The sequence below is a fragment of the Ambystoma mexicanum genome, chromosome 1p (genome assembly GCF_040938575.1).
Source record: "Ambystoma mexicanum isolate Mex_15411 chromosome 1p, UKY_AmexF1_1, whole genome shotgun sequence".
In the NCBI taxonomy this organism is placed as follows: Eukaryota; Metazoa; Chordata; class Amphibia; order Caudata; family Ambystomatidae; genus Ambystoma; species Ambystoma mexicanum.
In genome coordinates, this window is record NC_090921.1 from 111,568,263 (window position 1) to 111,592,562 (window position 24,300).

Genomic DNA, 24,300 nt, shown 5'->3' on the forward strand with positions numbered 1-24,300 from the left:
AGCTCGCTGGGGGGAACTGGAACTTTGTATTGCATTTGTGTGTATTCCTGAGAATTGTGTGTGTTACTTCCATCTCCTTACATTGCATAGGGGGGGGGAGTGAATTGTGCGAGAAAAAGTGATCATATTATCTTTTGCTGAAATCATATCAAGTTTATTTCTGTACTGCCTTTTATTCATCTTTGCATCTCCTTGAAACCATAAAGCATTCTCTGATACCTTATTCCCCTGTTCCTAGTCATAAGTCACCAGAACTGTGCTATTGTAGGATTACCTATTGCTAATTACTGCTCATATTCACAAGTTTGATATCAATTATTAATTTATTATAAAAGTGCGATACATATATATATTGTTTAATTCTCAAATAAACCTTTTAAATTTGCAAAACAAACTTACTTCTTGGCTCAGTGGGGTCAGGGGGATTCTAAGAGAGGGGTGTTATATAAGGGTTGTCATCCAGAGTACACGAACTGGACATAAAAATATATAAATAAGGGCTTCCTTTGGGCATCCCAGACCAGGCACTGACTTAGTGGGATTGCTTGATTGGAGTCATTTAATAGGGAAGTGAGGAGGGAAGTTTCCTGGGTTAGCTGGTGCTTGGTTGGATCCCCCCCCCCTTGGGCTGGAGGAGTCCACACATAACCCAGGATGGGTCGGGTCCCCTTGTAGCAGGGACTTATGTAGTCAGGTGAGTGAGGGATTCTGGGCTTGGGATTGCTCTGATTTTATGCAGGTGGGTTTTTAGGGCCCCCATCTCCAAATCTAAAATGGGGCAACCTTCACCTCTGACCACCTTAGCAGCAGCAGGGGTGTTGGTTGGTTTGGGGCGTTTAGGATTATTCTTATTTTCTATGGGCTTTTGCACCTCATAATTTCAGGTGGCCTGTTCAATGACCCAGTCTAGTGATCTTTTCTCATGAAAATCTTTCACTAGCTGGGTTATGATGTACTTTGGTAGAGCATGGAAAAAAGCATTGACAAATTCTTTGCTGTCCGTGCGCACCCTTCTGGTGGTCTGCTCAAAGGCACGCTTTAGTTCCTGCACACATTCTTGTGGGGCCTGATCCTCCCCACAATGCAAGTTGTAGGCTGCCTTGCGAGCCTCCTGAGGATTTCTATGTACAGAAAAATGCTTTCAAGATGGCCGCCCTATAGGTGGACCACCTACAATGATTTTGGTCCTCTAGCCCCGCAAAGAAGCTGGAGTATTCTGGTGAGAAGGTCCATTTCACATACTGAATACAGCTACTGCTGTCTTTCAAATGGAAAGTTTCCATCTGCTCAAAGATATAAGTGCTCCCAAACAGAATACTTAGCGCTCTTATGATAAGGCGTGATGACGCTACTTATTGCTTTAATTTGCTTTAAGGGGTCCTTAATCAAGGCCCTTTTTGCCTTATTGGCCTGCTTGGTTCGGCTAACACTGGTCCATTCCTCCTCTGACTCAGAGGCACTGCTCCCAGAGGTGCCCGTCTGGTCTTCTAGGTTCTCCCTGATTCTGCGAGCCTGGGAATGGCTGGCAGAATGTGGGGACCTAGTCTCCTGTGTCCTGGGGCGCTAAGAGGAGTCTTCTGATTCCTCCTTGCTCCCAGGATTTGATGGATACCCCCCCCACTGTCCTAGCTGGGCAGAGGTTTTCAGGATGCCCTTAGTTGGGCCTACTCTCATGGAGTTCCACACTAAACTTCACAGTATTTTGGTACCCAAACCCAGATGCCCGCCCATCCATTCCTGGGAGGTGCTGGTCTAGGAGTCCCATACTTCTGATTGGATTGAAATATACCATTCCCGTGGCCCTGGGCTCATGTGCGCCAGTGGACATGGGGGTGGCAGAGTCCAGGGATTGGAAGAGGTGAAGGCCCCTGGTACTAGGGTTCCTGAGGTTATGCTCAGGTGTTTTCCTTTCCCAGCGAACCTCATCTCTATCAGCCCCTGCTCCCTGTTGCCATGCAAGAACCTGAGCTTTCTGTTCCTCAATCAAGGCCTTACTGGTCTCTATCAATCTCTCTTGCATGGCTACCTGCCTGTGGAGCCTGACATTGTTCTCACAGAGAGCCTCATTTTCTTTCCGTGCTTCCTGGGTTGTTTTTGATTACTGGGCCAGTCTTTGCTGCAGGACGGTTACCTCCTGAGTCCTGTCCATACTGGCCTGGTCCTTCCTTGCTAGAGCATCCTCCACCCTCCTGGTGTGCTCTAACAATCTTGCATGCTCTTTTTGGAGGTCACCCAGTCCCTGAAGGGCCAGGTGATTTTCTTCTACTTTCTCATTTAAGTGACAGACTTCCTGGCCTAAGGTGTCCCTTTCCTGAGCAAGAGCCTGCCTCTGTGCCGCCAGGTTGTCCCTCTGTCTTTGAAGCGCACCAGCTTTCTGGCGCTCTTCATCAAATTCTGCCCAGGTCTTTCAGGATTCATTTATTGCTCTCCTCTTTCTCTCAATCTAGTAGGCTTTGCAGGGTGGCTACCTGCTCTGCGCATGCCCTGTTGAAAGGTATCTATAGCTCCAGCTTTTTTCTAGCTCTGCAGTAGGGAGTCCAAACTGTCTTGGTACTCCTTCTGCAAGGCCAGAATTCTGGTATCCTGTTCTGCCTTTTCCTGCTGCAGGATACCCATGTCCTCTTTTATTTTGACTATATACTGCCTGCTTTCATTTTCAGACTCCTGGCTCCTCTGTAGCCTCTGCTCAGAAGAGTGCAGATCAGTTTGGGCCATTTCTAATGCCATCAGTTGCCACTTGCCAGATCTTGGCCTTCAGCATATTTATCCTGCATAGCTCCAATAGATAAATATAGATATTCCGCAATTTTGGCAAACTTATTCTGCTCATCCTTAGCCTTAGGAGCCATATATAGTTCACTCAAGGCCACATGTGAAGGGACACTGGTATTTCCATATATCTAACCCTGTTGCAGTGATCTGTTGTGTGATTGCCTGCAACCACACATTCTGATCCTGCTCTGTCCATTCACATCTCACAAATAACTTATGCAAAAGGTGGTCTCTAGCCAAATTGATCTCCACCAATGTCGCCATTCTGGAAATATTGATTTCAGAAGTTTTCTTTTATTTTTGCAAAACAGACCGTTTCCTTAGAGCGTTCCCTTTTGAGGGGAGCTTTTACAGTGTAACACAGCGTGGTAGCCCAACAGGATTTATGTACCCTGTCAGTTAGCACACTGTATTAAGCTGTCACAAGTGGTATATCTAATTCAGAAATCCCAGACGACTGGTTTCAACCCAGCACTCCAACTAAGTCAATGCCTAGCGTGAGATGCCCAGCTGGAACCCTTAATTTATATATTTTTATGTCAAAAGAAAAGTTCTTTTATTTCTGGATGATGTACCCTTATATAACGCCCCTCTCTTTGAATCCCCCCGGTCTCACTGAACAAAGAAGAAGGTTGTTTTGCGAAGTTAAAAGATTTATTTGATGAATTAAACAATATATATATATCACACTTTTATGAAAATGAACAATATCTAGATATCACACGTATTAATATTTATGCACTGATCAGCAATGGGTGATATCACAACAATCAACAGTCTCTTTAATCAATAGGAGTATGGGTGAGAAGAATAATGTAGCAGAGAATAAAACTTTGTGTGGGTTCAATGAAATGCAATTATATGAACTTAATGCAGCACAGAAATGAAACTTGATATGAATTCAATCAAAGACAATGTAATCACTCTTTCCCCCTGTTACTACTCAATCCCCCCTAATGTGCAATATGAAGAGATGGAATGAGGGCACACAAGTTTCAGGAATATACAATCAACAAATGCAAGTTCAATCCCAATTCCCCCAGCAAGCTTAGAGAGAACAGGAATGATTTTAAAACAGGTCAAATTATGTTGAATGCGATTTGAAATGACTGGGAAAAATGCTAAAAAGGACTTTAATTCGCTAAATGGGATTCAAAACTAGTGCGAGCAGCTTTGGATAGGTTCAGGTACACACTAGCAATGATGTTTGAATGACTGGCCGATTGGAAATTGAATTCAAAAGTTCAATGCAAGAAATAGCTGTTTTATATGGAATGAAATTGAGCCAAAAGCAGAATCGCGGCAAACTTTTCAGTGCACGAGAAATGCGATTACAGAAAAAATATAAGGAGTTGGCATTCAAATTTCGTTCCTAGCATGTACGGTTCCGAATATATGAAGGTTTTAGTAAAGGTCGATTTTTCTCAAAAAGAGTCAAGATTTCAAATGGGAGATGCGCTTTTGAATTACAAACAGATTCTTTACCCTAGAGAGTCTATGAAGCCACAAGCTACACGACAGCGCACCCACCAGCCCAGTGGCACCACCGGTTGATTGGGCCTGCCGAGACGCTTGCCTTTCTTCAAAAATATATTAGCGTGAAGATGATTTATCACTACAATTATCACAGAATTGTATGGATGTGAGAAGGATTCAGGATGGACAAAAGAGATTCTTCAATGCAGTTCTGGATATGTTGGAATGGGTTGGATAGGATTACGTAAAACTAAGAGATTGGCTATGGACAGTTCTATGCTAAATACTCACAACTATGGGTTTGGAATGGGCCCGTAAAGAACTGGTCAAAGGTTTGGACTGGAATTCACTCGCCACCGGACTGGATTCAGGCGCTTGGTTCTGCACTTCAGCAAGGCACTCTGGTCTCTGCGCGGCCTCTTGGACTGGATCTGACGGATTGGTCTGGGTTACATCTCCGCTTTACTGGTTTGGATCTCTGGGTTCTAGCAAGGGTTATTGGCCAGAAGCAGCAAATCAGCACAGCCAGGCTGTTGAATTTCTTGTGCCCCTTGGAGGTTTGGGGTTAAAATCGGGTTGCAAGATTTTAAGGGCCAGCTGAGAAGGGTTCAGCGTTTTTGGATTGGGCCTTCTGCTTCAAGGTTCTGGAGTCTGGATCTGGGTTCTGGAGTCTGGATCTGGATTCTTCCTGCAGGGCTCTTCGCCAGTAGATCAGTTGATGAGTGAATGTTTTTGTCTCTGGGCCCTCAACAGTCCCTATTTATGTATTTCCCAATGGGGTGGGTAGGCTGATTATACTATGCCCAACCCTCTAAGAATCCGATAGGTCAGAGAATTTACTCTCCCCTGATTTGAGAAGCAACCAGAGTGTCATGATGTGTCATAGTGACACTGTGTTTATGGTCCAGAGAAAAACCCTCCCCTTTGTTTCTGTACAGAACTTCTATTTTTTATATAAAACATATTTCCAATATCACCAACTTGTTAATAATACATATTTACATTACAGATTAAATAAGGCACGTATCTGTCAAAGTTTCATCTTCCTAAGACTTGTGGTTCACAAATGACAGTTTTTCGTGCTTTTGGTTGGTTACCCATTGTCGGATCTGTACAAATTTTTCCACATACATGCACATATCATCTGGGCATATTCCTGTACATTTTCATATTCCTAGCATAATCACAATAGCTACAATATCAACATTTTTGTGGTTCAGTCTCTGAATATCGCCCAGATTCCAGAGTAGTTTTAAACTGTGAGCGACATTTTCATTTTAATAACCTCTAAATTCCATATTTTTACCAGTTTGGCACAATTTTCTATAAGTCTTTTTCTCAAACATATAGTTTCTTCAATTCCAAATCCACATTTTCAGTCTAGCCCCGCCTCCAAGGCTTGGCTGAGCCAGAGATGCAACCTGAGCTTGTTCCTGCCAGCAGCTGTTTTCTATTGATGCCCCAAATTAGCATTCCCTTTCAGCTCAAGAAGCCCATTGTCTCTTTACCAGAGCAGCAGAGCAAATCCCCTCCTTCTCTCATTAGCATCCAAATGAAATTTCCTGTCCTCTTGGTGGGAAGGAGAAGGATGGTGTGTTCCTCAGTCGGGGAAACCTCGTTGAAGTTTAGCTGAATCAGGTTACCTCACAGTAAATTGTGACATTGTTCTTTGTGAAAATTAAAGTTACAAATTTAAAAACAAGCAAGCATATCTTCAATTCCAGTCTTTTTCAACATAGAAATTAAATAGTGGCAACCTATATTGCATTTGATGGCAAGTCTCTTCTTTACCCACACTTTGATTTTAATGCACCAGTTTAAAAGACAGGTTAAGTAATCGCCAGCTTCTGACACAGGCGAGCGGCGGGACTGCGCCCATTTTTAACATATTTTTCCAAGCAAGCATCTTTAAATGTGGACTTTCTTCTGATAGATGTAATTCTGCTGACATTGTACTTAGGTGGATTCTTGAAGTAAAGTGATGTTTAACACCCAACAAGGAGGATGGATCTTTTGTGAGGTTTGGGAACCATGATTTTTGCAAATTTAACAGCCAAGAAAAAACAGATTTTCAAGCAGCTCTGTGTTTCTCTAGCAATGCAGCACTACTTTTTCAAGTAGTTTCATTTTCCTCTGTGGGCAGCCAAATGATAGGTTTTGGTAGTGGTCTCCTGTGTTACCACTGACATAGGCAAAAGTGGATTGGCGGCCTATTTTTCAGGTTTTCCTGCACACTTCTGGGTGATTTTTAGCACGCATAATGCTTTGCAGCGGCCATTCTGATGTTCCTGATGCACACAACGCACAGTAATGTTGCGGGGCAGAGACTAGTGGGTTAAAACATCCCACAGCGCCCAACCTAAGGGTTTGGTGCACCCTCCAAATTACAAAGTTGGCCTTTTTCTCCCAAAAGGTCAGCCCAGCACATCCAACTTGCACATAGGGGTGGCGCACGCCCACACCCCCCGACGAGCCAAGCCAGCACAGTGAAAACACTCAGCAGTCCCTCAGTTGCTTCCTGCAGCTGAAGCGGCGCTACTGGGCTGGCTTTAACTGTCAAAGGGAACGCAGTGCAGCCACCAGGGACATGTACGGGCGCAGGCAGCGTGAACATGTCTTTTATACTGACATATATTGTGGGAAAAGGCGCCATGAAAATGCATTGGGAAATAGGCCTGTGCACTCGTGGTGACTTGCAACTATTGGATTGTTTCACGAGTTAGCCTACAAAACCCATTTGCAAACTGTGTGGCTTTGTACCCAATTTCTCAGAGAAAGTGCTGTGAAATGAACCATTTGAACCCATTATTTTAAAAATGTGTGGGGAGCACCCACTGCTCATCTCTTGGTTGATTTTGGCTCCATCGCTACACTTGATCGCTCCCGCATATTTGTGGGACACGTTATCGCCCCCCCCCCCCCAATTAAAGAAAATGACCACCCACTACTGATTGCACAGTTAAACATAGCAGACTTTGCAGGAAATGGTGGTGTGTTCAATATTGGGACATAGCACTGGTGTCCATTGTTACCTGTTTACAGTTAATGCTAGTGTGGGGATGGCATTAGGGAAAAGACACTATACTGTGCTACACTTCTGCTATGAAGTATAGCCAGTTTGCCTCCATGTAGGGTATTTTCTACAGGTCCGGATTAAGGAGCATCAGTGTGTAGTGTGGGGCTAACTGCAGTCCAACAATGGTGTGGACACTGCCAATGAGGCTGGGGTGCAGTGACCATTGAGCAGATGAAGGGCTCAGCACTGCCCTCTGGTGTTTGGGTGGTGAGCTCAGTACAGTGTTAGTTTGAAGCACAGGCAGTCAGTGTTGCTGGTGTGGACCTCTGGCAGTGAGTGTATGTTTGCATCCTAAGGAATTACCAGCCCTCTGCACTCTCAGGCAGGGTGGTTCAATCATGAGTCTATCTTAGTTAAAGGTAGTGCACGCCTGTCCTGGTGCAGACCACTGGAAGTCAGTTGTATTGTGCAGCACTGATGTTCAGTATAGGTGGGCAGCAATGGAATACAATGTTGCTGCTAAGACCGATAGTCAGTGTTTATGTGCAGTATTGTCAGTGCTGGTGTGCACCAGAGACAAGAGATGTCAGTTTGCAGCAGAGGCAGTTAGCTGTGGGTGAACTCCTGGTGTGTAGCACTGGTAGATGGCGCTCTGCAAAACTGGCAGTCGTCCGTGCACAGTACCTGAAGGCCAATGTGGAATGGCAGAACTGGCAGTCAGCATTGGTGTTCATCATTGACAAGTGGTTATATTTATTTATTTAATTGTTCTTTTATGACGCGCCTAATACCATACCTGAGTTCCGTTTCTAAGCGCAGATCCGGGATTCGAAACTCTGTTGCTCTGCACCCACCTCGGAATGGTGGTGCTGGAAACTGGAGGGGAGAATGTTGTATTTCCACACTCTTTTTTTATCATGAGCTCAGAATCAGGCCCTATGCTGTAGCCTTTGTTATTTTGTAGCACTGACAGCTGCTTTTCTCTCTACAGCACTGCCAGTTAGTGTGGGTGTGCAACGCTAGCAGTCATTTGCCTGCAGCACCGGTAACAATGTGTGAACTGATTGCCTGTGCTGCTGTGGACGATTCCAATGCATCTTGGTTGGATGATGAGCAGAACTGGCAGTCGTTGTGCAGTTCCAGCAGCTTGTGTGTTGCTGTGGTGCAGGGCAGATTGTTACTGCAAGGTGCCGTTCTGAAGACTAGAGGGCTGTGGTGCTCTGCGGTGCAGCCTCCACTTCGAAGAGGTCTGCTGAATGGTCCACCCCATGCCAGACTATTATGCAAGTCTATGCAAAAAGGACGAGCATACTCGTCCTTAGCACTTAAGGGGTTAAACCGACGGAGGGGTGCAGTGTCAGCACATTGCAGGCTTTCCTGGACGTGGATAGTGCTGCCTGGTGAGGAGGCTGATTCCCGAGGATGGGGGAGCTCTGAAAACTCCCCTGTAAATGCTGACTGAACGTTGAAAGCCTGGACTCAACTGACCCTTGGTTGAGTTCCCAGCACCTTAAGAATCCGGCACTCACTCACTCTTGCACCTCTCTCCTTCTTTCCCCAGCTCTCTTCAACCTCATCCCTGTGGGACTGCGGATAGTGGCCATCCAGAGCACCGCATCTGGCAACTACGTGGCGATGAACAGCGAAGGCTACCTCTACGCCTCTGTGAGTATAGATGCTCTGAGCACGCTCCATCCCCTCTCACTCCACTCGCTACTCCCTCAAGTCACTCTGCCAATTTCACTCTACCACTGTCCAAATGTGAGCACTCATGTTATGTTATGTTCATACCGCACACTGCTACCACCCAAGGGCAGTCTCCAGATGCGCCATCACATGCAGTCTTCTGCCACACTCACGGCACCCATCCTGCAGCACAGTCCACATCCTGTAGCTATTATGCGCATTCTCTGTTCCGTGTCATTTCTCTGTGGGTCCTTTCTCCTGTGTCTTTTTTGTTTTGTATTTAACCTGTATTTAGATTTTGGATTTGTATTTATTTGAAGAACAGGGATGTCAATTTCGATCAGGAATAACTTACAATAACACATTTTCAGATGGCGGAAGCATTCCCCCGAAGGGTGCCTGTACTATAGCATAAAGATGAGAACAAGTAGTGGGCCACTTTGCGAGGGTGTAAAATGGTCAGACATATACCAGGGACAAAACAAACAGAAAAAAAATAAAGGAAAACAAGCGACTTACAAAGATAACATTAACCTAAGAGGGCAAGTCCTTCAAAGTCAAGCGAAGTACCATTTCAATATATAAAATTACATTATTAAGCGTCACTAGAGGCAGTGGTGGTGTCAAGTAGAGAGGATGGGGAAAAGAGCAGGGGGAGCTCCCCCTTTAGCAAGTAAGTGAAGTTTAAGCCGAGCTTTGAAGAGCTCCATGGTTCGGTTGGCTTGGATTGTTATGGCGGGTGGAGTAGGGAGAAAGGGGCAAGGCACAGGGAGTGCAGAGGAGGATCAGACGGGACAAGATGGTGAGTAAACTCAGATTCAATCAGATGGGTAGTGAGGAGCACGACCATTGATCGCTTTGTAGACTTGGAGAAGGAAGTTAAAAAGAGAGAGGTTGTGCCTGGAGAGTCAACCATCATGTTGTCAGAATACGTAAAGTGGACAAACTGTTTGTAACCATATATTAACTAGAGTGCTAGCTTAATATGTAATGGAGGTGCTGCCCCCAGCAGAGCCATTATAAGGCAGGAACACGGCTTTCTTATGCCAGTTATGCCTCATATGGCCAGTCACTGGCATATATATTGAAATATCAGACACCAGGTATCGCTATAGCATGCTAAATTGTGCTTCACCTGCCAGACACTGCTATAAAACATCATGTACCCTATAGTGCCATCGTATACCAGGTTAGGTCCCATATGGCATGTTTAACCATCATATGGAAGGTAAAGCCACGCCTCTTGGTTTTTTTTATAGTGCAAACGTAACCGAATCACTTTTTGATGATCTCAGTTTGGCAAGCTAGGGGAAACGAGGCACTATTTGATAAAGGGATTTGCTCAGAATCACACATGTTGGTCAAGTTGTGCGTATTTCCCATTCTACCCGGTATATCACGTCGCCTACAATCCTATGTTTCATTTTGCGCCAACATGACAAGATTTCTGCATTGTGCCCTTTCACAAACATACACAGTCGTTTTTATTTAATAAAGCGGGCATGTGCCGCGCCAAATCCCTTTCTGAAGTCAGTCTGGAAAATTCTGTTACCTGTTGGGTAAAACACGTATGATTTCCTGCAATGGGATGCATGAGAAACGCAGGAACGAGCTATAGGCTCTTAATTCCCCCACTACATACTCTGCATACAAAAGTGCATTTCTTAAATGCACAGAAGTGCATAGAAATAACTGGCTTACACAGTTTACAATTAAGTGTCACATAAGACAAAAACAACACACTTAAGCAAACTGCAAACTCAGAGATGGACACACGCGCACACATGCTAGGCACATGAACACAACTCTCTACACAATGATAACTCTAAAGATGGCCTGTCAAGTGCTATTGTCGAAAGTGTGTACTTTCTTTAAGCAAATGAGCAGGGCAGAAGCTCATTCATGAATCACTACTTTCCTTTACCCCTCTCTCTTTTTCTCCTTTCTCTCCCTCCCTGTCTCTCTATATTCCCCCTTTCTCTCTCCTTTCCTCCTCTCTCATTCTCGCTCTTTTCTTTCTCTCTAACGCTCTATCTCTTTCTCTCTCTTTTTCTCCCTCTCTCTCTCTCTTACCACGCTCTCTCTCTTTACCACGTTCCCTTTCCTTTCCTCCTCTCTTCCTCTCTTGTTCTCCATCCCTATCTCTCTATCTGTACCCCTTTCTCTTTCCTTTCCCCTCTCTCTTTCTCTTTTTCCCCTCCCTATCGCTCTCTTTTGCCCGTTCCTTTCCTCCGGCCTCGCTCTCGATCTCTTTTTCTCACTCCCTCACTATCACTCTCTCTCTCTCTCTCTTTACCTCTTTCTCTTGCCTTTCCTCCTCTCTCGTGTTCTCTCCCTCTTGTTCCCCCTCCCTCTCTATCGCTCTCTCTTTCCCCCTTTCCCTTTACTTTCCTCCTCTCACTCTCTCTTTTTCTCCCTCCCTATCGCTCTCTTTCACCCTTTCTCTTTCCTTTCCCATCTCTCTTTCTCTTTTTCCCCTCCCTCTCTATCTCTCTCTTTAACCCTTTCTCTTCCCTTCCCCTCCTCTCTCGTGCTCTCTCCCTCTTTTCCCCCTCCCTCTCTATCGCTCTCTTTCCCCCTTTCCTTTCCTCCTCTCTCTCGCATAGATACTCTGTACACTGGGCTGGGTGATACAAGACTTGAGGAGTGGCAGAGGAATGCCTGAGCTGACTGTGGGCTCCATTCACTACCCTAAGCCAACTGTTACTGCTTTTGGGAGACTTTTGGCTCAGAGGAAGGGCTTCCCGAGATATAATGCCAGCAGGCGCTCATGTAACCTTAATTAGTGCGTTGGTTGGCAGGATGAGAGCTGCCTCAAACCTATCTCTCTCTCTCTCTCTCTCTCTCAATGTATTGCTCGGGTGCGGTGCCAGAGGGCCTGATGGGACCTCTGTCTGTCAGGCAAAGAGCAGCATTAGCTTTGCCAGCTGCTCGCCAGGGAAGGGGCACGAACCCCAAGCCATATTTCCCATACGGCTACACCAGTGTCTCCAACAGACCCCACCCACAGGGCACACAAAGCCACAATCGAGCAAGACCAGCTACTCACCTGGTGTCTTGCCAGCTCCATGACTTCCATTTCAGAGTGATGCTGAAACTCTGCAGGGGGTCCTACACTGGGAGGCTGTTTACATGAGAAGCAGTACCAAGAGAAGGCCGAGCCAGGGTCTCTTGAAGTGCCGCGTGAAGCTGGGGTCTCCGTCCCTTGACCTGGAGGTAGTTACTTGGCTGCGTGAAGGGGAAGAGAAACGTGCTGACCAGTGGTCGAAGTGAGCGGGAACGGTCAGGAGCGCGGTTTCACTACTTTCTTTTTTTACTGTTAACAGCTCCACCACTTCTTGCAACCATTTTCACTATTCCAGAACTGTTCTTTGTGAATTTCAAGCACACTTCTCCATTTTACCACCGGATATCAGTTACAACTAAACTGAAATCTGTTTCAACTCAATTGGCTGACAACCACCCTTGAAAAATGTGTTGCACGTCGCTCCCTTCCTTCCTACTCTGTCCCTCACAGTCACAGTTCCACTACTGTTTTGGTACAATTCTATCAGTGGTGCTGACAGAGAAACAAAGGAGTGGCGGCTGGAGTAGGACGCGCAATCCAACAACGCAGGCATTTGGGATTCTCAGTACTGGGTACTTATCTAGAAAGCTCTGAGATCTGGCACAAGACACTGGGACAGACTGTTCCCTCGCAAACGATACAAGTGATGTGTTGCCCTTCAGAGCGCCCTGAGAGAATGGGATGGTTCACTTGATGACGTAGGCAGTCACAGGCTTAGGTGGCCTGTTATCAGGTCCGACAACACAGCTGGAGCTGTGGCTGGAGGGTCACGAAAGGAAGGGGGCCCACAGAACAGGTGTACCGGTGCTCGGACAAGAGTTCCCCGTCCTCCTGTAAAATGGGGTCATATGTCTTCTCTGCCGTTTGCTGTGGACTAAAGCGGTACGTGAAATGGAGTGTTGTCAATTTCTGAATTTTCTTTTGACTGTTGCCATGGGGACAGCTGATCTGTAAGTAGGAGGACAGCAGCACATCTTCCACGTGGACACAAAATGGCCGCTGCATTCTGTTGCTCACGTGGTAGGAGCGTGTTATTGCTCTTGGACCGCTGAGCGATTTTTTCATCTGCAATGTTTGCTTTTTTCTCGGAAACTGAAGGCTGCAGGTGGCAAGGAAGTGGGTGCAGCCATTGCTGAAAGATGGAAGGAGGCCTGCTTTAGGAACATAACCTTCCACCGCCCCAAACCCCTACAGCCCACCTCCACCCTTGATTTTAACTTTTCCACTGGCGACCTAGTGTACAGCACCATTTGACATCTATTTTGATGGTGCACAGAAGTGATGTACTGAACTGCGCGTGCCACTTCTGTTCATGTTACAGGAATACCACACCATGGGGCTCATTCTAACCATGCCGGTCCGGAAACATCGGTGCCGGTAAGCTTACCGGCAATGTTGTTTCCGGACCGGCAAAGTACAAGTCTGGTGAGCGTGTCCCTCCTGCCCGGCAGGTCTGACTTGCCGGGTGAACTAGCACCCGCCCACAGACTTTCACAGAAGCACCAGCCCCGTTATTAACGGTGCCAGTGCTTCCGTTGTCCCCATTCTCAATGTGGAACAACAAATTACCGGTGGCTGACTTTCCATCTGCCGGGGTTGTAATACCCCAGTGTTACCGGTAAGTCAGGCACCCGTAATGTGGCCCAATGTCTTAGAAACCGTTTGCATCTCCACTAGAGACCATCTGGGGGCACAGGACAGCAGGGAATCTATACAACCCCATTTAAAACAAAAAAATAAATGTGTGGCTTTAATGACGCACTGGTATGGGACATGATTAGGTACCATAATTGCATAGGTGGCCTTGATGTCAGGGTTTGAGAAGGCCAGTAGAAAATATATTTATTTACCCTGGGTATCAATCTTATCAACTATGATAAATTAGTGGTCTATGTGAAATATAGATCGTTTCCCGTCATTTTTCCAACAGGAATTGCTTTGAAGTAATTTACTTCGAAGGAATTATGCCCAAAAAACGAATCGAATTATGTAGGGGTGCAGGGGTAAGGAGTTAAAAGAGGGGGAGGGACTTGGGGTTGTGGGACTAGGAAAGGGAAAGAGGGTTTTGGGGGATTTGAGGGGGAATCCAACCACATTTTAAAAAATGATGAGTTTATATATATTCAGTGAACAAACCTTTGTTAAAGGGACATTATGGTTACAAGTAAAACCGAAAGCCCCCATAAACTTGCCATTTATGGTAAACTAAGCAACTATAACTCGCATCACCACCGTGCGCTGCTAAGGCTAACAGCCAGGACATCAAAGATAACATCACAAACGTCATTGATGACATCACATAACTAGACCAGGCGGTTTTGGTCACTGACAGTCAGAATATGAAAATTCAAAAGGTGCTGTATATCTAGACATAAACCTTGTTGTATGTTCTTAAAGCACATTCCTTAGGGTTTGGTCTCAGCTTGTGTTGCGCGTACATGGGACAATAAGCAGGCCTCAAACACACAATTAATTTCTATACATGAAGATAAACTTTAATGTTATTGACATTTTCTGGTGCTGTTGTTTCTTACTTCCTTACTTTAATTTCCCTGTATGTGCCTCTGGTTTGTATGCATTGCGGGTCTTCATATGTATTGACTTCCATGGACAGACCACAACTGCATAGAATTCTCTATTTCTATCACCAAAAATCAAAAAACTCTGACCCCGGCGGTCGCTGCACAAGTCAGAAGCTCCAAAAAACTCAAAGAAGACAACCTGTGCCCCTTCCTCAATACCCCCAAACTTGCACCACCTTTCGCTAATGACCCCAACATTCTGGCAGACATCTACAAAGATGTTGTCACTAAAGCTATCAATGAAATAGCACCACTTGAATGGAAAAAAGAAAAGAAATCACTACACACCAACTCCTGGTTCACTGAAGAACTGCACTCAATGCGATCCCTCAAAAGAGCAGCTTTAAAAAACTGGCAATCTAGCACCAAAAATTATTTTAATTTAATCTCCAAGCAATACAAAACAGCTATCACTGCTGCCAAAGCCAACGCTTTCAACACACGAATCTCCAATGCCAAATCGCACTCTAAAGAGACCTTTGCCATTTTCAACAAGCTCATCTCCCCCCCCAATACACCGGATGAAATAACGAAAGATGAAGCGTGGTGTGCCAGCATCCAAACGGCCATGCTGCACAAAATTGACCTCCTCCAAAAGAAAATCAAAGACCATTGCAAAGCACTACCTCAACAGACAGGCTCCAAGCCTTCTAACGCCACATCCTCCACCTCTAAGCCCACCATACCTGACTTTTCTTTCAGGGACGTCACTGAGACAGAAGTCGTCAATCTTCTAAAAAATCTCAAACCCTCCCCTTGTAAAGGCGATATCTGCCCACCAAAACTCATCAAGGACTGCGCAGACTGCTTTGCGCCGCTCTTTACGGCTTTCATTAACGCGTCTTTTAAAACAGGCGTTATCCCTGCTAGCCTTAAAGAGGCCTGGGTCCAGCCCCTCCTAAAAAAAAACACCATCGACCCCCTACAACCTAACAACTACAGACCAATAACCACAGTGCCATTCCTCCTGAAACTACTGGACAAAGCCGCACATTGCCAAATCCAGCACTTTCTGGAAACCCACTCCATCCTTGGGTCGAGGCAATCAGGGTTCCGGAAAGGACACGGCACAGAAACAGCGCTGGTGGATCTGAAGAATCAGATCACCCAAATCATGGACAAGGGCAAGCCAGCCCTCCTACTCCTCCTAGATCTCTCAGCCGCGTTCGATCTAGTTGACCATAAGACCCTCACCTCACACCTCACTCTCTCTGCTAACTTTTCCAAAGAATCAGCGCGATGTGTCCCCTCCTTCCTAGAAGGTAGAGCCATGAAAGTCTTCTCGGACATAGCCAACGCCACTCCCACAACAATCCACTGCGGGGTCCCTCAAGGATCCTGCAGTGCACCCACACTCTACAACCTGTTCACTAAACCCCTTTTTGACAAACTCGACTCATACGGCATTACATACACTAACTACGCGGACGACACACAAGTGCTTCTACCCCTCTCAGGCTCATACCACGACGACGCAAAGGCACTCCACTCGATCTATGCCATCATCCAGGCCTGGATGGCTACAAATGGCCTCTGCCTTAACGGAGACAAGACTGAAATCATGATATTAGGTCAACAGAGCACCCTAGACAAACTGGGCATACTGTACGCTAACTTCTCCATTGACAACTCTATCATCCCAGTCTCCACAGCAGTTAAGACACTGGGAGTATACATAGACTCCTCTCTATCCATGAACAGACAAGTCAGCGCAATCACCTCCTCTTCTGCGCATACCACTAAACTCATAAACGCCATCAAACCATACCTCTCCAAACCCAACTGCCTCTCCATAGCCAGAGCAACCATTGGAGCCAAACTGGACTATTACAATGCCCTCCTAGCGGGCACTTCAGCAAAAAACCAAAACAGACTCCAAGTCACACAAAATAATGCTCTACGGGCCGCCCTTAGCATCCCAAGAAGAGAGCATATCTCTCATGCCAGACTCTCAGCCCAATGGCTTCCGGTCAAAGAATGGATTACATTCAAAATCCTCACCCTCACGCCTCTCCTTCTCCGCCCCGTCCTATCTATCAGAGACTATCTCCAAACCCTCCTCTGCCCGACCCACCAGGACGCAATACACCAATTTACTCTGCATCCCACGCATCAAAAAAACCAAAGCCGGTGGCCTAAGCTTCCCCTACATTGCAGCCAAGACCTGGAACGCTCTTCCTGCAGACATTAGAGCGGAACACTCGCTCCCGATTTTTTGTAGGAAACTGAAGACCTCCTTCCTTGCCCAATAATCTGTGACCCCCACCATGCCATGTAAATACTCTGCTTTGCAATTTGTACAAATATCATATTGCCTTTGTAAATAATGTATTGCTTGTTATTATTGTATTATTGCAACTAAGATATGCCTGTAACAAGCGCCACGATGCCCCCGGGCTGACGCGCGCTCTTCAAATTTGAATAAATAAATTGTACTAACACAAGTGTGTGGTAGCTATTTATTCCATTTTTAACATTAGTCAAGACTCTGATAAGGTAGCATTCATTATTTTAATATCCAAAATTACCAGATTAGAAATATTGTACCTCTACGGTTCATGCTGCAGCCTTTGCCTATATGTATGTACGATTACGTTCCTGTTTTAACAAACAACACTCCAATAGGTCATTGCTGATACTCCTCACGAGTGTTTGCTGCAATCCTGTCCAGCACTTCAGGCTGTAGCCACAAGCCGAAATATTTTTACCATTCAAACATATCCCGATTTCGAAAAACCTACCACATAAGCCTGACCCTGGTGGTCATGCCCACTTTAACCTCATTGCCGGTCCCTTGTGGTCATGGTCAGCAGCCAGTAGCCTGATTGTGTGATCAGCACACATTTTCCTATGCTCGACGCACAACATGCACATAGTCACGTGTACCCTGGGTGAACACAGCCTACAGGTGCAATCCACCTGTCATGTTCAGCTGGAATGTGACAGCCACAGGTACATCAAAGCATCTCTAACAAGGGCTCCATGGATCCGCCTTATCCTTTGTTCGCCCTGCTGGTGGCGGCACATACTGATCAGAGTTAATTGAAGCAGGCCTGCGAGAGGTCTGTTTGCAGAGGTGACAAAGGGGACAGGAAACCCAATATCTTTTTAATATGCATCTGTGTCTCCCACCCCTTAGTATCAAGGACAGTAAACTGTCATGTCTGGGACAACTGTTTACAGTAGGCTACCCCCACAGGGGGACCCCATTTCGGAGGGTAGAAGTGTGTGATTTGATGGAGACAGAACATCTGGTCTGTCCACAACTTCAGGGGAGACCTGCTCTTTGATCAGGAACCACAGAGAGCTCAATTAACCAGGAAGACCCTTTAATCCACAACAGACAGGAAGATGGGTGGGACGTAGTAGTACATGTTTTCACGGCTTTACCTTTCCTGTTGCAAAGCACTCTGGTTATGACCTCACACATAACAGAAGATTGTTGATGGTGACCCAAGAGTGGTTAATTAAAGTAGGCTCAGCCTGCACCAATTACTGGGGCCAGTTTGGCTTTAAAAGAGGGCTGAGCCCCTCTCTAAGCCAATCATCTGATGACTTATCAAGGAGTAACAAGAATAACTTATTTGGACCCTGGCTGAAGGTACAGACTTTTGAGGGAATGCCAGAATTTTCAAGATGGAAGCAAGATGCCTCTCCTAAACATCTCCCAGGGAACAGAGGGAGATACTGAATCCAAAGGACTTTCTAGCAGCTCCAAAAGCGGTACCCAGCCAGCACACAGCGTGCCCTGGTAAGCTCTGCAAGCAAGCTTCCTAGGTGAAAAGTTGTAAAGACCGGAGGGGGGGTCTGTACTTCTGCTCTCCATATGGTAGAGGAGTGACACAGAGACCCCTGTACAATATGTACAATTCTAAAATGGTACCACTAACGTTATTAGATCTCATTAAAGTGCATACGGTCAGAATGACACACAGATCAAAATAAAGAGGAAACCAGCAGTAGAGAGAGGAAGGAAAGCAAGATGGTTGAACAATTGGCAGAATACTGGTAACTACTGTTAAAAACAGTTCTGTGTGGAGATCCCCCCACCTGGCCAACCTGTAGAAGAAAGATACAAGCATAGTCCTTATATTGTTCCCACTAGCCTTTCCAATAGTTCTGCAACCCCAAAGTACCTTGGCGTTGTAGCGTTCCTCGTCGGGGAAATCGATAACCCTTCTTGAGTGCCCTCCCTTTAAGGCAGGAGTCACGGGTCATCGAACGTCCGACAGAGAACAGGTCGTGCTACAACGGTGAAGTGGCCGCGTCGTTCCTAGCGGTGCTCGTTGACGGGAAAGCGTAAACGTCCTGCAAGGAAGAGGCGTGCGGGGCACCTCGATGTCAATAGTTCTGGACCGCAAAGAGTTGGAAGCACTGTGGCCCAGCAAGGGTGTCGAGTCGTCGGCGTCTCTGTGGTCTTTGGGTGGCGGGAAACCCACCGGTGGATAGTCCTCGGCGCATCGACGGTCAGGCCTTCTCCGGCAGGATACAGCGGCGACGATGCAGACGATAGCGTCCTTGGATCAATGAAGTTCTTAGGCAACGGGAGCACGGCGGCTCCAGTCGGCTTCGGCGGTCGGCGATAGTGGTGGACAACAGTCCGGGCGCTTCTCCTTGGAGTCCCGCAGCAATCCCCATATCGGGTCAGTAGCCTGTCGAAGGTCTGTCTACCAGGGAGCATAGGCAAAGATCAGCTGTGCACGATGGTCCCTCGTAGCTCGGGAAGAAGGCGCCTTACCAGGTCCTCTCTGGGTCAGTTCTTGAGGCACAATAGCTTTCAGATTGTGAAGGAGAGCAACAGCAATTCTTCTCGTCCAGCAGGGCTCAAGGTTAAGCTTCAGTTACTCCAGTTACTCATCGTAGTGGACTTCAGCTTCTGAACACGATTCCTAGCAGTGAGAGGTCCCCAGATATACTGTTGATCTCCCATTCATTCCGCTGAGTCACACTCAAGCATCCAATCACGACTACGGGCCTCCATGCAGGCAGGCAGCCAATCAGGCACACGAGGTATTCAGGCGATTTACTTCTCTCGAGACACTCACAACAAGTTATGTGTATTGGGACAAGTACCGAGCCATTCAACACTCCAGGCTGCATTCATACCGGTTTGGGCAGGGCTGTCTCAACCATTGTGTCAAACACCAGATACTAGACGGCCACAACATAGAATGCATATTCATCACACACTCCATTCACCCAGGTCCCACCCACAGGCGTACCCACAACATACGGTCGTTGAGAAGGCTCCAGCAAGTCTGGTTGGCACTTCCCCACATTACCATATACGGAACTTCCACCCAACAGCCAGTCAGGGGGAAGGGACAGAGGCAGGGCTTCCCAGGACTTCGGGAAGATCAAGGTAACAGGTGATGGAAGGCAAGAGGCCATGGGGGCCATTTTGTCTCCATCTGGAATCTACTGATTCCCATGACAGGGCCTGGGCATCCCAAAATGGAGGATGCTCAGGGCACCAGTCAATTCAGCACGGAGCTGCCACCAGCCCGTACCCCGCTCTGTGGGTCACACACAGGTGCTCAAAAACATACACTAGGGGCACAGGGTTGCAGCCTGGGTGCCATAGGCGTATCCCACAGGTCTTTTCACCAAACTAAAAGAGAGAGAGAGCTGCACCGCCAGGAATCCCACAGGAGCTCCTGCGCAGAAAACATGACAGAACACACGATAAACCAGTAAAGGACAAGGATACGGAGGCCCTGTCCCTCTGATGCATTTCCAGCGTCACAGAAGTGCCTGAGAGATTCTGAACCGAACGTAGCACACAGCAGTTGCCTGCAACACTCTCCCCAGCAACAATCCACGACCTTGGAGAGATAAGCCTGCCATTACGTCCATATTACCAACATTGGACACAGAGGTTATAATTGACTTGTGTTTCCAATCTGTTTGCATCCTTTCTGGTGTGTTAGAGGTGTGGGGCTGATTGATGGTTTCGGAACCGTTATTCATCCCTGGTCCACTGGTGCCCCGGACGTTGATTCTTTCGCAATGGTCTTTTGCCATGACTCAGACAATCTGGCTACTTCCCATGGCCACAGGCTATACCTCAGTCACCAAAGGTATATCACGATTGTTTGTACCTACATTAATACACGGTAAAAAAAATAAAACACTGCCACATTTGCAAAACCAATCTTGTGGGTCCTTGCCAATACTATTTACACGAGTTTGCTGAAAATCCGTCCATGTTTGATTTTTTTGAAGTGTCAAAATATACGTACAAAAAATAGTCACATAACTTAGCCCCCACTTAACAAAATCCATTCAGACTTTGCACAATCATTCAAGGTTGGGTCTATAATCTTTCTGGAAACCTTTGTGCAGATTTGTCAAACAGCAACTAAGTTATAAGCAATCCATAAATGTTGAGATCCCTCTCTAATTTTGCCCGTTCTTGACAAAGTCCAACCAAACGTTGCAAAAACATTAAAATCTGGATCTAAAATCGTTTTGAAAACCTTTATGCAGCTTTGTCAAACGGCACCAAATTTATAAGCCTTTACATTTTTGGGACCCCCTCTCTAATTTTGCCCCCTCTTGGCAAAACAGCACCAGAACTTTGCATAACCATTCATAGTCCAGTCTAAAATAATATTGCACAAGTCCATGCAGTTTCATTGAGTTGCACCAAAGTTATAAGCCATCCAAAAACTGCTTTTCACCGACCCTGTAATCCAGAAATATGCATAGGTTTTCCCGAACATTTGAGATGTTCACGGACATCGGAGGAGATTTTTGTCTTTTTATGGCCATATCCCATCCCATCCTCATCACCTCTCACCTCCCCAGAGATAGTTTCATTTGTTTGACAAGTTCAATGTTGTGTTTTTTTATATGTTTTTACTATGATGTCCATAGACTACGGGCGCTGTTCGCGAATCCAACATGGCGTCTGTTTAAAAAGATTTTATGCACCTCATATTTTTAATTGACCGATCAACAGGCGCGTATGATGTCCGTGAACATCACGCTGCTGATTGGTCCAGAGGCATCCGCAGACTCTCAATGAGGAAATTAATCTGCAGACAGGATCCAGAAATCAATAAAAAAAATGTCACTTTTTGGCCATTTTTGAAAGAACTATTGGATGGATTTACACCAAATATCAAAAGCACACTTTCAGGAGCAAACCACCACTCCTGTCGCAAATTTGGTGAAACACTGTCCAGCGGTTCGGGCTGTAGGCACAAGCACAACCTTTTTGCCATTGTATCTATGAGGATTTCCACACATTTTGGGACTCCCTATAACTTTCCCCCCGCGGGACGAAACCGCACCAAACTTCACCCAATCATTCTTATGGGACCATATACTTATTTTGCAAATTTTGCTGAGGATTTGTCCAGGGAAGGCAAAGTTATAAGCCACGCAAAAAGTGCTCTGTCAATGAGTTGAGCAACTTAACCATAATTTCAGGGCCGCAACATATAACAGCACTGGATGGAAAGGGCACACTCTGGTTTCCTGAAAAATTCACCTCAACAACTACTGATGTTCTCCACTGATCGGTTTCTGTGCTGATCACGTCATCAGGGAGGTAGTCTCACTTGCAGCAAAGAGCCAGTGCAGGTGTAATCAATCAATACTGATTCTGCTGAAAGGAATTATGGTAGCTGTAGTCACTGATTGATAACACCTGCACTGGCTGTGAGCTGCAAACAAAGACTGTCTACCTGACGATGTGAAGAGCTCAGAAACCGGTAGGAGGAGAAAATCAGTGGCTGAGTAGGTTAAATGCACAGGGAACACGAGTGTGCCCCTCTTTCCTTTCCTGGACTGTTAATATATATATATATATCATATATAAAACAATAGTTGCACAAATGCAGAGATGTGTTACATGCCCTGTACTTAATATACCTTCTTCATATTTTATTCGTATCTGATACCTACGACATGGCATGTCAGCATTTTGGTTTTTTTGCACAGACACGTATGAAAGGATAACAGTGTGCTGGATCTGACAACAGGCTCCACGGACCACAGACACGAGTAGTAGGTTTACTACAAATTAATGTAGTTTGTAACAAGGTTCTCGGGAAGGTTGGATGTCCCAAAAGCTCTCTTGAGCTCAATGTGGGCTCCTTCCACCCTGGCTCAGGCGCCCTAATCCTGACTGTAGTCCAGATGTAAAAGCAAAAGGAAATATCGAGGCTGAGTACCTCAAAAGGAAATACACCAAACACGGGCTTATAAAGTTTCACAGATCTTTATTCTAATACTGTACAGTTACAAAGAAACAAAACCAGATAGCTATCTGGCCCTCAGTACATCACAGCGAATACCAGCCATTTCGGTGTGAGAAGTGAGAGGTACTGGATGTCTAAACAGTTGTGCATTTTATACATTTTCGATAATAATGTCCAGCCCCTCTGCAAGTTAATAATCCATGGTCTAGAGTTCGTGCCAAGTTCACTTCTGGCTTGTACGACAATATGCACATGGATCTTCCTCGGTTTACATACAAACAGGTTACAATGGCAACAGTGTATTCTTGGATTTAACAATAAGCCTTAGCACATGTCCTTACAATGCAGTTCAGCTAGTGTCCACGTTCGATGTTTGCTCAACATTGTGGTCGATGTATGTCCATGGATCAGACTTATTGGTGCAGACAATCCTCTGACTACAAGTCAGGCATGGGACAAGGTCTCTTTACTCAACCCAAACATTCGGCCAACGGACAGTCTAAACATTAACCTCAGTTCAAGGTTCAGGATGGCTCAGTTACAAGCGGGAAACACTGTCCACCATTTTAGAATACAGAGTTATATTGAAATAGAAATCAAAATGGTGGATAGACCGAAAATGGTGTCGAAGTCGATCTAAAATCAGAACTTTGCAACGCAGTTTTCTTCGCAGAGCGACTGGGCTTAGGTGTCATGATCTCTGCTTCCAAAAGGTCAGGGTTTTCCCAACTCCCTTGGAAGCAGATCCATAACCCAGGTTCCGAGGGCCAACCAGTCCCAATTGGGACCTTTTGGACCCAGTCCTGGCGCCAGTGGCACCAGGCTCATAAATGTGCCCAGTCCCAGCGCTGGAAGCGCCGGGCTCATAATGCTTGGGTGGACTTACCTGCAGCAGACCATGCTGCTTACTTGCCTGCCAGCTGAGCCTCTGATCCTCTTCTGTTTGGAACTACTTTTCCTGTTGGGTGGGGCAGGAGCCACTCCCTAGATTCAGAACACTGGAACTCTTCTGGAAAGCAGGAACTCTTTTCTTACCTAGGCGTGGCTGTGGAAGGAGACACCTAAGCACTACAGGAGGCTATTTAAACCACACCCGGTGGATGAATCTTGCTTTGCGTTATTCTGCATCCTCTGCAGCAGAACGCTCATCGTGTCTTCTGCATCGGATCCTGGGCCTAAGGAAAAAGGCTTACCATCCTGAATCCAGTCTTCAGCAACACCTATAAAGACAAGAAAGAACAGGTTAGCATTCCGGCATCTGAAAGACAAAGGCTTACCTACTCTTCGTGCGCTCCGGAGGTCTTCACACTGCATTCCGGCATCTGAAAGACAAAAGCTTACCGACTCTTTGCACGCTCCGGAGGCCTTCGGCGCTGCATCCTGCATCTGAAAGACAAAACAAGGTGCGTTTAAAGACATTGGGGAACTTTAATACTCACGTGCCATTACTCCTTTCCACATCAACCCCAGTGGGTATTCCGGCACCCTGCA

General features: G+C 46.2%; 1 protein-coding gene across 1 annotated transcript in view; it reads left to right on the top strand.

Annotated features, from left to right (window-relative positions):
- The window catches only part of FGF11 (fibroblast growth factor 11), a 668,532-nt gene that overhangs the window by 525,286 nt on the left and 118,946 nt on the right, over positions 1-24,300 (top strand). Inside the window, exon 3 of the mRNA XM_069644469.1 lies at positions 8,826-8,929. Coding sequence (XP_069500570.1) covers positions 8,826-8,929 — 104 coding nt within the window. The remainder of the gene's footprint in view (positions 1-8,825; positions 8,930-24,300) is intronic.